The sequence below is a fragment of the Malurus melanocephalus genome, unplaced genomic scaffold, assembly GCF_030028575.1.
Source record: "Malurus melanocephalus ecotype Western Australia unplaced genomic scaffold, MMel_1.1 scaffold_916, whole genome shotgun sequence".
NCBI lineage: Eukaryota > Metazoa > Chordata > Aves > Passeriformes > Maluridae > Malurus > Malurus melanocephalus.
Genome location: NW_026624148.1, coordinates 95,894 through 109,492, shown reverse-complemented (window position 1 = coordinate 109,492; position 13,599 = coordinate 95,894). Strand labels below are relative to the sequence as shown.

Here is a 13,599-nt window from a genome sequence, read left to right as displayed (position 1 = left end):
AAAAAAAAGAAAAACTCTTCTGCTCCTTCCCATGGGTGCGAGGGCGGGAAGGAGATTTTTGGGATGGAGGAGTTCAAATTCTGGTGACAGAGATGGCGGGGACAATGATGGGGACACGCCAAGAGCTTGGCACCGCCGCTGGGGTAGAACCAGCCGCTTGTGGCGGTGCCCCGCGGCATTCCCGGTGCTCCGGCAATGGATCCATCCCGGCCGCGACAAGAAATGAGTTTTTCCTCGGGCGAGGTGTTTACTCAGCCGCTTCCTCGCCGGCCTCGCCCCGCTGGGCACACACGAGCCCGAGCGCGGCGTCTCCGGCTGCTCTTTGCACCCATGGCAACGTGCGAGGGCCGCTCCTTCCTCCTCCCGCTCCTCTTCCTCGGCTCTCCCAGCGCTGGTAACGCGGGTTCTGGGGGTCACCAATGCTGGGGGACAGGCTGGTGACGCTGYTGGGGCTCTCCGGTTACTTCCCGGCGCTCCAAGCTGGCTCCTGTAATTCAGGAGGGTTTAATTAATTAATAGAGGTTGGAGCGCCGGGGCGAAAGCGATGCCGGGGGATGGAGAGCAGAGCTGTGGGATGCCATCCGCCCCTTTGGCATTSAGCCGAGGATTCCGGGGGGCTGGGAATGCTGAGGGGCAGAGCAGGGGGGTTCTCCGAAGCGGTGGAGGGGACAGAGTGTGGGATCAAGCGAGATCGCCGCTTGTAAATGTTGCTCCTGTTGGGAAACGATGTTTCCGTGTTGGAGTCAACTTGTAGCAAAACATTGCAAGTTGCTATGGCCGCGATGAGGAGGAGGTGGAGGAGGGAGAGGAGGAGGAAGAGGAGGAGGAAGAGGAGGCAGAGGAGGCTCCGATCTGAGCTTACAGAGCCTCCCCCTCTGTGCTGCTCCATGAATTATTTAAGTGCATGAAATCCTTTCCTCTCCTGCATGAAATATTCACCAAGGGAGCAGGAGGGGTTCGTGGGGCCAAGCCACTGGTGAGAACCAGGTGATAGGGACAGGGATTTTCGGGGCAGGTAGAAATGAGGATGGGGATGCTGTTGCTGCTGGGTTTGGCCCCTCTCCATAAAGGAAATCCGCAGGTTTTGCTCACTTGGCAGCTCTGCCCTGGTGCCACCGGTACCGGGTGCCCACATGGTGATGGGACCTCGTGTTCCCTGCTCAAACTTGTGCCCTCAGTGGTGTGGGGATGTTTTTTTGGGGGAATTAGGCAGCAGCGGGTGCCGGGTGAGGTGCCAGCCCGGTGGAGTGAGCGCCAAAGCGGCGCGTGTTTGTCCCCAGGGGACCGCGTGTGTCGCGTGGCGGGGACACCCTCGGTGTCCTCACCCAGGACACCCCAATCCTCACCCCACCGCCGCTCAGAGCTGCGAGACTCCTCCAAAACCTCCAAAACGTGAGGAAACCCCYCAAAAAAGGGCCGTACCCGACCCCAAAGCCGCCGTTGGGACCACAGCCCCGCCGCGCTCTTCCGGAGCAGGGAGGAGCTCGGTGACAGCGACACCGGGCCGCTCCATTTCGGAAGAAGAAAAAGAAGAAGAAGCTGTTTTTTTTTAGGGTGTTTTCATTAAAAAGAAGAAGGGGGTGGGGGTCAGCCCGAGCCCTGAGCCGGGCTGGAAGCTGCAGCGACAGGAAGGAAGCGGAGCGGGTTATTTCGGGCTCCAGCTGGCGGCTCGGGGCAAGGCTCCGTTCTTTCGAGAGCAGCCCCTGGCGAACAATGGGGTCAGGGGGCCCTTCCCGGCAGGAAAACGGCTCGTTCCGGTGAAATCCCCCGCTGCTGCTGCTGAGTCAGCAGGTCCTGGTGGGCCGAGCTTGGTGCGGAACCATCCCGGCTTGAGGTGAGCCCGGCTTTTCTTGGGAATGACCTGAAAACCCATCCCTGGGTGCTGGAGAGGGAGCTGGTTGCATTTTTGGGATCCCTATACCACTTTTAGGGTCTCCAGACCATCCTGCAGTGCTTCGTGCCTCAGTTTCCCCMCCGGAASGATGCTCCTCCTGGAACGGGAGAGCGCTGTGAGCAGCCGGGTGTTTTTGCTGCGGGGATCCGATCATCCCCGTTGTTCCAGCTGGCGTTTGGGAGCCGTGGGCAGCTCGCAGGACTTGACACTTCCTATTTTTCACACTCCCGAGGCGGAGTTCGCGCCGGTTTTATGACCGCGGCTGCCCACGGGAGGAGAGCTCGGGGGTGGGAATTCCTATTTACCCAGGCACCGTTCCCACCACCGTGAGGGAGGGGTTTTGCAGGAGCCCTGCTCCTTCCGGACGGGATCCCTGGCACAGGRAATCTCCTGGCAGGATTTGGAGGAGATGGAGCTGCCCTCTCTGCCCATCCCTCACTCCAGACTCGGCTCCAGCAGCATCTCCTGGACGCAGCCACCAGCATTCCCCGAGCCCAAATTGCTGCCACCGGGCTCTGGTGTTGTCTTTTTTGTCTCATTAAGCGCGAGAGCCTCAGCTCGAAGCGCAGGCTGGCAAAAATCAATGTTTTCCCAYGGAAGGAAACGATTCCAAACCTCCGTGTTTTTCCTGAGGGCTGTAAATAACGCTGCAGGCGTGGGTGAGCCTTGGGAATAATTTGTAAAACCATCCTTGGGCACTGGGGAGGGAGCTGGTTGCATTTTTGGAATTCCTATACCTGCCTATATCAGTTTTGGTGTCTCTAKACCCCCTCTGTAATGTTTTGTGCCTCAGTTTCCCCCCTGGAGCAGGGGAATTCACGTCTCCACGTAGCTTTGGCTGCCCTTGGATTTGGGAGCCGCTGTTTGGGGCTCAGCATCATCATCACTGACGGGGTGAGATGGAGCCTCGGCTGCAGCAGGGGATCCACGAGGAGCTGGGATTTGCTCCCGAGAGTTTGGGGGTGCTGCAGAGTGGGAGGAGCAGGATTGGGGATCCCCAGAGGGGTCTGGGRTGGCAGCTGAGCTGGGGGCAGTGACAAACTGGGGACAGAGATGGGGACAGACACGGTTCTGTGATGGAATCCCGGAGTTGTGGAGTGGTTTGGGTTGGAAAAAGACCAAAATCCCATCCATGGACCCGTTCCAGGGTGCTCCTTGGGCACTGCCAGGGATCCAGGGGCAGCCACAGCTGCTCTGGGCACCCTGTGCCAGGGAAAAATTCCTTCCTCACATCCCCTCTAAATCTGCTCCCCATCCACGAAAAATTTATCCCCATCCATCCATCCATCCATCCATCCATCCATCCATCCATCCATCCATCCATCCATCCATCCATCCTCACACCAGCACCTTCCTTTAGCCGAGACACCTCCTCTCCCCTCCCCAGGGATGTATTTCTAGGCTGAAATTTCCGTGCCGTGTTTAGGGGCAGCTCCCAGCTCTGCCCATCCCTCCTGGCAGTTTTTCCCTCTGCTCCCATCCCCTCTCTGTGATTTGTAGCTCTGTGTTTTCCCCCGGCCCCGGCTCCTCTCGGGCTCGAATCGTTCCCGGCGGGTTTTCAAGCCCGAGGTGATGGATTTGGCCCCGCCGGGATGTGGGAGTTGGGCTGCAGGTGAGGTCTCTGTCTGGGTGAATTATTCACCTCCAGAGGCGGCCGAGGAGGCGGCAGAACAAGTCCGAGCTCGTGTGGGTGTTCCTGGGCGAGCAATACCGGGGAAAAAGGCTCCCACACCGACTGTGGGGTGATCCAAACCGGCTGTGCCGCTCCGGCCGCGGCGCATGGCATCGGGGGGGTGACTCAGCTGCCACCTGGGCTTGTCCCCAGCTCACCCTGCAGGAAATGAGTCAGGTTTGAAGGAAGGAAAAATGGTAAAAGGATGGGGCAAGAGSCCGTGCCGCGGCGGGAGGAGGGAGGCGTCGGTCGCGGGAGGATGGAGGGTCGGTGCTCAGGTAGGGACACCTCGCTCGATGGAGCAGGGTTTGGTTTGGGGGAAGGAAGGTGGGAACAGCCTGAAAGTGATCCCATCAACCCATTTGAGAGGGTGAGCTCGGCTCCCACTGCCCCAGCACCTCAGAGATCCCTCGGTGTCGCTGTTGGTTCTTTCTCCTGCCCAAAGGCTGTGTGGAGAGGTGAGGAATCACCAACAGTTTGGGTGGGAAGGGATCTGAAARCTCATCCAGCTCCACCCCCTGGCACAGAGGGACAGCTTCCAGGGCCCAGGGGAGATGGGAATGGAGGTAGAGCAGGGACTGACCCGTGTGTGCCTCTCCCCCCGCAGAGATGGACACCTTCAGCACCAAAAACTTGGCCCTGCAGGCCCAGAAGAAGCTCCTGAGCAAGATGGCCACCAAAACCATCGCCAACGTCTTCATCGACGACACCAGCAGCGAGATCCTGGACGAGCTGTACCGGGCCACCAAGGAGTACACCCACAACCGCAAGGAAGCCCAGAAGATCATCAAGAACCTCATCAAGATCGTGATGAAGCTGGGCGTTCTCTACCGCAACGGGCAGTTCAGCCCCGAGGAGCTGCTGGTGATGGAGCGTTTCCGCAAGAAGGTTCACACTCTGGCCATGACAGCCGTCAGCTTCCACCAGATAGACTTCACCTTCGACCGTAGGGTCATGTCTGGCGTGCTGACGGAGTGTCGGGACCTGCTGCACCAGGCGGTCAACGGGCACCTGACGGCCAAGTCGCACTCGCGCATCAACCACGTCTTCAACCACTTTGCGGACTACGAGTTCCTGTCGGCGCTCTACGGCCCGGCCGAGCCCTACCGCACCCACCTCAAGAGGATCTGCGAGGGGGTCAATAAAATGCTGGAGGAGGAGAGTATTTGAGGGTGGCCAGGGTGGGGTTTGGGTGGCCGGACTGTGCCTCCTGCCACGCTCAAAGGATGGCGTTGGCATCGACCTTCACCGGGCTCACCATCCCCTCCTCCTCCTCCTCTTCCTCCTCTGCAGTGCTCGTGTTCTCATTCCTACAAAACTTTGACTTTATCAACATTTTGGTTGGCTTTGCTCACACCTGGCCCAGGGTCTGCAAACCCCTCCCTGCGCTGGGCTGAGCTGGGATCTCCCAGAATTTTGGGTGCCCGCTGTACAGTTTGATTTCCTTTGCCCACCAAGTGCCTTCGGCTCCGAGTCCAAGGATTTGGGCTCTTTGCCTCGTAACCCTCTGGGGAGAAACCAAACCAAAGACTGGCGGTGGGAAGCACCTCCCAGGTGTTTCTGAGAGGGTGGGACGTTGTTGGGGTCCAGTTATTGGGGTGAGCAGTGAAACCCCATAATTTGAGGGTTGTGGAACTCTGTGGTTTCCTTCCAGCAGCTCTGGAACGCGGTGGGAGCAAATCGCGGTCCAGATTTTGTGTGACATCCAAAAAACATCCAGGGAGATGATTTTTTGTAGACTTTGGTGGCCTCAACAACAAATCCCTGAGAGCAGGAGGATCCTTTCTTACCTGGGTGAGGGCAGGAGGGATTTGGGGGGAGCTGCTCCTTCCCTGCATCCCAAAAACCACCGAATTCTCATCTCCCCACGAGCGGCGGTGCCACCCAACAGCTCCAGCGCTGTCCTTGATGGTGACCCAGAGCTCCCCCAGGGATTTCATCCCTTTTTCCATGCCCTTCACCGAGTGGTGGTTGTTGGTTTTTTTTAGCAAACTCTGTAGCCCTGATGAGTTATTGAAATAAACTCACCTGAGTGGCCTGGGAGCTGCGTGCGGTCGTTCCGGTGGCGGTGACAGGGATAAAACGAGCCCTGGGGACAGCTGGCTTTGTCCCCAAATGGTGGTGGCTCTGGGTGACCTGGGGGTTGTGYTCTGCTGTCCATGCTCCTGRGTTTSCAGGGACARAGGGGAATGGATTCCCACTGCCAGAGGGGAGGGATGGAYRGGATATYGRGGAGGAATTTGGGAGGAATTCYTCCCTGGGAGGGTGGGAGGCACTGGCACAGGGTGCCCCAGCCCTGGCAGTGCCCAAAGCCAGGCTGGACAGGGCTCAGAGCACCCAGGAGTGGTGAAGTTGTCCCTGCCCATGGCAGGGGTGGCACTGGATGAGCTTTAAGGTCTCTCCAAACCCCAAACATTCAGTGATTGTGTGAGATCCCACTCCCAGCAGACACCCCCAGGTCCCTCCCTGCTCAGCAGGAGCCCWAAACTCAGCCCTGGTGACTCCCCAGTGGGACACAGCCTGAGAACAGCACCTGCTCTTGGAGCAGAGATGCTCCAGCCTCTCCCAGCACAGCTCTGAGCACCAAAAATTGCCCTTTTAGCATCGGAGACACTGAGCAATCTCAGCTGGCCTTATCTCCGTGACCTTCTGGTGCCCTCTGGTCCGTGGATGTCCCCGGGCACTGATAACTCTGAGCAGATTCAATAAAAGACACAAAGGCCCCATCGCTGCCATTGCACAGACCTGGTCCCAGCTGTCACAGAGAACGATGTGACACGGCCTGGGGAGGGTGGGGACAGAGCCCATTGCCAGTGGGGTGTGCAGGACACACAGCCAGGAGCCCATGAGGTGCTGGGAGGGGACAGGGACAGAGCCCATTGCCATCAGGGTGTGCAGGACACACAGCCAGGAGCCCACGAGGTGCTGAGAGGGGACAGGGACAGAGCCCATTCCCACCAGGGGTGTGCAGGACACACAGCCAGGAGCCCACGAGGTGCTGAGAGGGGACAGTGGCCTTTGGGTGCAGCTCCTGTCCCCCTGGGCTGGTGTGTCCCTGTGAGGAGAGAGGGAAAGGAGCCAGATCTGGGAATCCTGAATGGGTGTGGTGGGATGCCCAGCCCCAAATCCCCTCCCCCAAACCCTCTGCAGCCCCCAAATTCCCCAAAAACCTCCTGGCCAAGCAACTCCAAAAATCCACCCAGCTGGAGAGGGGAAGAGGCACAGAGCAGAGCAACTCCAGGCCAGAGCAGGATGCTTCATTCCTTTATTTGTGCTGTATTTACACAGGAATTACACCTTCCCCGTTATTACTGCAGATAAGAAAACAAAGAAAAATCACTTTTTAGGTATAAAACGGTCCCGTGGTTGTGCTGGGACGTGCAAGTGCTGCTTGGATTGATCCCTGCTTGTGTCAGAATAAATTCCCCCCACCCAAACCATCCCAGCCCAAATCAGAGCTTTGGCCAACCCCTCCCTTCCTCCCCTTAAATGAATTATTTCCTCYTGTGGTGCTGGAGGAGAGAGAAATCCCAGCTCTCCTCCAGAACCTACAGAGTTAACAACATCCCTGCTGAAACCCAGCCCCTTATCTCTCCCCAGCCAGGCAGATAAGGAGCCCCTTTTCACGGCAGCTTTGCTAGGCTCAGCTCAGCAGAGCAGGGAGAGGGGCCCAGGAGGATCTGGAGCCTCCCAGGGGAATTTCCAGCTGCAAAGCACGGCCTTACCCTGACACAAAACACAACAAATCCCTCCTCACACCTCCCAGCCTCGGTCCCTGGCACTGGAAAAATGAAAAAGTTCGGCCAAACCAAAGGAAAACCCTGCAGGTGACAGGGAAATGTCACTGCTGGTCCGGCCAAACCCCCTGTTCCAGGGCTGGCCCCGGGGTCACAGCTCATCACGGGGGGTTTTTGCTGAGATCACGAGTTTGGAGAGCTCRAAACGGAATTTGCCTTCCCTGTGAGAAACTGGGGAGAGAGAAAAGGATCAGCAGATGGGAAAGGTTGAATGGAACAGCCCTGCTGGGCCCTTTCAGGGTGTCAGGCACTGCTCTTCTCACTCCTGCATAGTGGGGAGGAACAGAATCGTGGAATCAGAGAATCACAGAATCACACAGAATCAAAGAGAATCACAGAATCAATCACAGAATCCATCACAGAATCAATCACAGAATCAATCACAGAATCAAATAGAATCAAAGAGAATCACAGAATCAATCACAGAATCACAGAATCGTACAGAATCAGAATCACAGAATCACAGAGCCAAACAGAGTCACAGAATGACACAGAATCACAGAATGAATCAAAGAATCACACAGAATGACAGAATGACAGAGAATCACAGAGAAACACAGAATCAGAGTCAAACAGAATCACAGAATCACACAGAATCACAGAATCAGAATCACACAGAATCAAAGAGAATCACAGAAACAATTATAGAATCACACAGAATGACAGAATCACAGAGAATCACAGAGAATCACAGAATCAGAGTCAAACAGAATCACAGAATCACACAGAAATCACAGAATCAATCATGGAATGACAGAATCACACAGAATCAGAATCACACAGAATCGAAGAGAATCACAGAATCAATTATAGAATCACACAGAATGACAGAATCACAGAGAATCACAGAAGAAGAATCACGGAATCACAGAATCACAGAGAATCACAGAATCACAGAGAATCACACAACATCACAAAATCACAGAATCACCTTCCAAGATCTTCCAGCCAAACCCATGCCCTGACACCTCAACTAAACCAAGCACCACATCCAATCTTTTTTTTAAAACATCCAGGGATAGTAATTCCACACCTCCTTGAGCACACCATTCCAGTACTGGAAACTCCTCCTTCCCCCCAGGAATTAAACTGGGATGGAACCCCCAAAATGCAGCAGCCAGGGGTGGATTAAGAGCATTTCAACTCACCCCTGGCCTGAACCCCAAACCAGCCCCTCAGGCACAAACCTGTGGTTTCAGTGATTTCAAACTCTTCCTGTTTTAAGGGGATGTCGCTCTGGGAACCTGCAGCAGCTTGAGACTGAAACAGGAAGGAAGGAGCTGTGAGAGGCAACCCAAAAAGTGTCAGCATTTAAACCAACCCAAACAAGGGCACGTCCCAAAAAATAACAGATTTGTGATTTATATGTGCAGTGGAAGTGCACAAAGGAAAGCTGAAGGAAAAATCTGTTTTTCTATCTCCTGTTAAACCATGGATTTGTGTTCTTGGGGTRAKCAAAAGCCTCACCCCCCAAAAAAAMTGGGAAATGGAAGAATGAGCYGGACAAAAGCAYCAGCAGGGGTTTGATCTGGGTTTGGTTTTGATTTCTATGTCATGTGCAATCTGTTCAGGCAATCCAAGACTCACTCCATGCCCTGGTGCCTTTGGAGCCCCCTCCCAATGTTGGAAAATACACCAAAAAAAAAATTTTACAGAACTTTAGTCAAAGATTTTGTTCGGGGAAGGCGCTGAAGGTTCTTTCCAGGGTGTTTTTACACCAGGTGAGGGTTGAGGAGCTTCACAGCTCAACAGAGTGAAAGAAGCACAAAAAAAAAGGGTCATCAGTGGCCACCAGTGACCATCAGTGACCATCAGTGACCATCAGTGACCATCAATGACCACCAGTGACCATCAAGGGATATAAACAGAACATCAGCTCCAAACCTCACCCCTGGCACCTGATCTGGACCTGATCAGCATCAGAGGCAAAAAAAACCCAGATCCAACAGGAACCCAAATCCTGAGAACTGCACAACGTTGGACCAATGAACATTAAACCAATAAAGCTCTCTGGGTTTTGGCTGGATAAAATTTGGGGAAAATTGTGTAAAATCCATGTGTCACGGAATGATTTTGTCTGCACATGGATGAAATTATTTCTGTGACATCCTGGCCAGAAAATAAAGCAATGCCTTGACCTTTTACCATTAAAATATTGGAGAGTTTTTGTTTTTCCCCACAGTCTCAGCGACACCAGCAAATCCCTGGGATGGAGAGAGCAGGMACTGCCCACCTGCATCCCCTCTCCTGCCTGCCACCAGTCTCTAATTAGGSACACATTTTGAGGCACAGATGTCTAATCAATGTTTTCTGTGTCTAATTCATGTTTTACAGCAGCCTCCCACACTGCTGCTTCCCCGGGCTCAGCTGGGACTTACATAAGCCATGGCGTGCTCGATTTTGGCTCCTTTCACTTCGGCTTTAAATTGGGTAAAGAAGAGATAAGACTTCCCTTGGGGCCTGGGAGAAGAAAGCAGAGCCTTTGTCAGCAGCACAGGGGGTGGAGGTGCAGAGGAGTGAAGGATTTCTGCTTCTCTCCCTCCCCCCACAGCCACCTCTGCATCTCCCGCAGCTTTTTGTGCCGAGGGAAATTTGGGAGGAAAATTAATCTATGAATGCTACGAGTTTATGTCCAAAAAAAACCAAAAAACCCCAAAAGAATCCTGCAACTTTATTCAAATAAAAGGACAATAATAAAACATTTCCATGAAGTCTCTCAAACTGGTAGAATACGCAGCCTCTTTTTTTATTTTAATTTTTTTAATTAATTTTTATTTTATTTTTTATTTTTTTTTAATTTTAATTTTAATTTTTATTATTTTAATTTCCAAGCCATATTTCCCTCTCTTTCCCCATTAAAATACAAACTAATACAAACTCCCATCTAATGTGCATTCCCCYCTTYTTATTCTTTGTGTCTCTATTATTTTTCTTTAAATGTAAAGATTTAAACACTCCCTTAAATAAACATCAATCTGTGTCAATTAGCAAAATTCCTATAAAATTTATAATTCCTCTCATTACTCCTTTTAATATCTACCTTTCAATATCMACCAGCAGACCCCATAACTTATTTAAAAAACATCTCCCTCCCGTTCTTTTCACGGGGAATAAAGGAATGCAGAATTTATAAACCAAAAACTGTTTGAAWATCACCCCCAGATTTTCCGGGAGAGGAAAATCCCCATCCCTGCCCCACATCCCAACACCCCGGGGTGATTTTGCTCAGGACACACCTCCAGATGGAGCAGGAGAAGAGCCCGCTGTCCTCGCTGACCCCRACACTCATCTGCCATTGCTGCACAGGGAGAAATCCGCAGTCAGAGAGGGGAAAATCCCCCGAGGCCAATCCTAAAATCACYCCAAAATCACTCCAAAATCACCCCAGACAGCACCCAGCACTCCTGGTGGCCCTTTTTGCTCCCTCCTCACCACAATTGTGAGGAGCAGTTCCCAGGCTCATTTCCTTTCAGGTTGAAAAGGAGGAGCAGATTCCCTCCCAGCTCAGGGTTTGCCCAGCTCTTTTCAGGCTCAAAAGGAGGAGCTGATTCCAAAATCCTGTGCCCAGCTTGATTTCCTTTGCCCACTTTTGCCCAGGGTTTGCCCAGCTCCTCTCAGGCTCAAAAGGAGCAGATTCCCAGCCCGTGCCCACGATTTGCCCAGCTCCTTTCAGGTTTAAAAGGAGGAACTGATTCCAAAATCCCATGCCCAGGTTGACTTTATTTGCCCACTTTTGCCCAGATCTTTTCAGGCTCAAAAGGAGGAGCAAATTCCAAAATCCCATGTCCAGGTTGATTTCCTTTCCCCACTTTTGCCCGGGGTTTGCCCAGCTCTTTTCAGGTTTAAAAGGAGGAGCAGATTCCCAGCCCATGCCTGAGTTTTGCCCAGCTCCTTTCAGACTCAAAAGGAGCAGATTTCCAGTCCATGGCCACGATTTGCCCAGCTCCTTTTAGGCTCAAAAGAAGGAGCAGATTCCCAGCCCATGCCTGAGTGTTGCCCAGCTCCTTTCAGGTTTAAAAGGAGGAGTTGATTCCAAAATCCCATGCCCAGGTTGATTTCCTTTGCCCTCTTTTTCCCGGGGTTTGCCCAGCTCTATTCAGGCTCAAAAGGAGCAGATTCCCAGCCCGTGCCCAGGTTTGCCCAGCTCCTCTCAGGCTCAAAAGGAGAAGATTCCCAGCTCAGGATTTGCCCAGCTTCTCTCAGGCTCAAAAGGAAGAGCAGATTCCCATCCCGTGCCCAGGATTTGCCCAGCTCACCTCATTGGTGCCGCCCTGGGCTGAGTAGGTGAAGGTGCAGCCGTAATCCCCCTGCCAGAAGAGAGGAACAGCAGCAGGCTCGCTTTAGGACGGGCTTTTCTTCCACAGAACCGAGGAATTGTCGGGGTTGGAGCAGAGAGTCCAACTGTCCCCAGCACTGGCCGTGTCCCCAAGTGCCACATCCACTCTGAAATCCCTCCAGGGATGGGGATCCCACTGCCCTGAGCAGTGCCTGACCACCCTTTCCATGAGGAATTTTTCCCAATATTCAATCTAAACCTCCATCTGAGGCTATTTCCTCCTGCCCAGGGTGAGATTTGGTGTTCTGGGGGGCCCAGGGACCCCCAGCCCCCTCTCTACAGGGGCTGTTCCCTTGCTGAGCCCCCTTCCCCTTTTTGAGACCCTTTCCCCTCTCTCCCTGTCCTTGGGGTACCTCACCCCTTTGGAAATTCCTCTTTCCCCATTCCTGGGGTCATCCTTGCTACAAAGACTGTCCCACCTTGGGGATCTGCTTTCCTTGGGCACTCCCTTCTGCTGGAAAACCCCATTTGGGGACTCCTTCCCCTCCAGAACCCCCTACTCCATAAAGGCTCCCTCGCTCCTTGGGRTCCCTTCTCCCTGCGATCCCCCCGCCTTTTCAGCCCCCATTGGGGACCCCTTTTTTACAGGAACCCAGCAGTTCCCTGGAGATCTCCGTTCCCTGGRGACCCCCATTCTCTCGGGGATCCTCCTGCCATTAAAGCCCCTTTGGGGACCCCTTTTTCASGGGAATTTCCCCGTTTTCTCCGGGATCCCCCCGCCTTTGCAGCCCCCTTTGGGGACCCCTCTCTCCCTGGGGACCCCCCCACACTCACTCGCCCCGCCCCCTTCGCGCTCAGCCAATCCCCGCGGCAGAACACATGATTGACAAGGCGCGCAGCCAATCAGCGAGAGGCGCGTACCCTCTCCTCACCCGCTCCCTCCCTCCGGGCCGCTCACCAGGCTCCGGGAGAAGGAGTGAACCTCCCCGCCGGGCCGCACGTCGAACTCGGCCGTGCTCGGGGCAGCACCCGGGGCCGTGCCCGGTTCCGCGGCCGCCCTGGCCGCCAGACACAGCAGAGCGGCGGGCACCAGCGCGGCCCACGCGTACCGGCCGCTCCTCCCGCTGGGCGCCGCCATCTTGGAGAGGAAGCGCGGGCTATGGCGGCCGGGAGGGGTCAGCGCGGTGGTGGCACGGCGGCCATGTTGGGTGTGGCAGGAGTTCGGACGGGCCACACGTGTCCCCAGGACATGGGGACATCAAGGACAAGGGACAACAGTGTCAGCCGATGGGGAAAGAGAGAGGGAAATGTGGCCGGGAAATTGGGATAAAAAGGAGGCTGCRTCCTCTAACAATTTKAGGAAATATCSCATGGCCTCTGCCTTTATTCGAATAAAGTCACAGGACTCCTCTGTCTCCTTTTTGGACACAAACCTCTGGTGTTTTTGKATTAAMRTTCCTAACAACCATTCTGTGACACACACCGSGTTGCAGCAGCCAATTAACAGTGGYACTYTTAATTGCTTCTTGTCRCACAGGAACAAAATCCCGTTTCCAGAAGGGAATGGCAGTGGATTTGCAGCAGGGTGGGAAGGAGGGTCAGCTGTCCTGGCTGTCCATCACTGGTTACCAGTGTCCTGCAGCCGGGAGCAGGAAAAACCTGGTTAAACCAGAAAAAACTCTGGGTTAGAGGAGAGGRGAAGGCACAGAAATCTGCCCCAGCTTTGAGAGGAGCTGGAATGGGAAGCAGGAACAGGAGGATTCTCTGCAGGGCCATGCCTGAAGCCTTCCCCGTGTCCCAGCACGGAGCTGGGATGCCTCTGCTTTCACCAAAATCCCTCCGTGAGGATTCCCCAAGATCAATTTACACCCTTTCTTTTAGCCACACACACACAGAGCCCAGCCCAACCCTGGCCTTGGACACCCCACTCCTCCTTTGGGGGACTTTGGGATTTCTGAGC

General features: G+C 54.3%; 2 protein-coding genes across 4 annotated transcripts in view; one reads left to right on the top strand and one right to left on the bottom strand.

The window, feature by feature from the left end:
* The window catches only part of TNFAIP8L1 (TNF alpha induced protein 8 like 1), a 6,790-nt gene extending 1,983 nt beyond the window's left edge, over positions 1-4,807 (top strand). Inside the window, exons 1-2 of one of the 3 annotated variants that reach the window (XM_057386118.1) lie at positions 87-394; positions 4,174-4,807. In XM_057386118.1, coding sequence (XP_057242101.1) covers positions 196-394; positions 4,174-4,736 — 762 coding nt within the window. In that variant the 5' untranslated portion in view covers positions 87-195 and the 3' untranslated portion in view covers positions 4,737-4,807. Of the gene's footprint in view, positions 1-86; positions 395-3,432; positions 3,845-4,173 lie in introns of those variants that run through there. The other 2 variants (XM_057386120.1, XM_057386121.1) reach the window with 2 other exon arrangements.
* Positions 4,808-6,814: 2,007 nt separating this feature from the next.
* On the bottom strand, positions 6,815-12,803 carry MYDGF (myeloid derived growth factor). Its single transcript, XM_057386111.1, has 6 exons — positions 12,598-12,803; positions 11,620-11,670; positions 10,600-10,661; positions 9,742-9,823; positions 8,551-8,623; positions 6,815-7,534 (listed from the first exon to the last, which is right to left on the bottom strand). The coding sequence occupies exons 1-6, from the start codon at positions 12,775-12,777 to the stop codon at positions 7,455-7,457; spliced, it is 528 nt and encodes a 175-aa protein (XP_057242094.1). The 5' UTR covers positions 12,778-12,803; the 3' UTR covers positions 6,815-7,454.
* Positions 12,804-13,599: the final 796 nt, after the last annotated feature.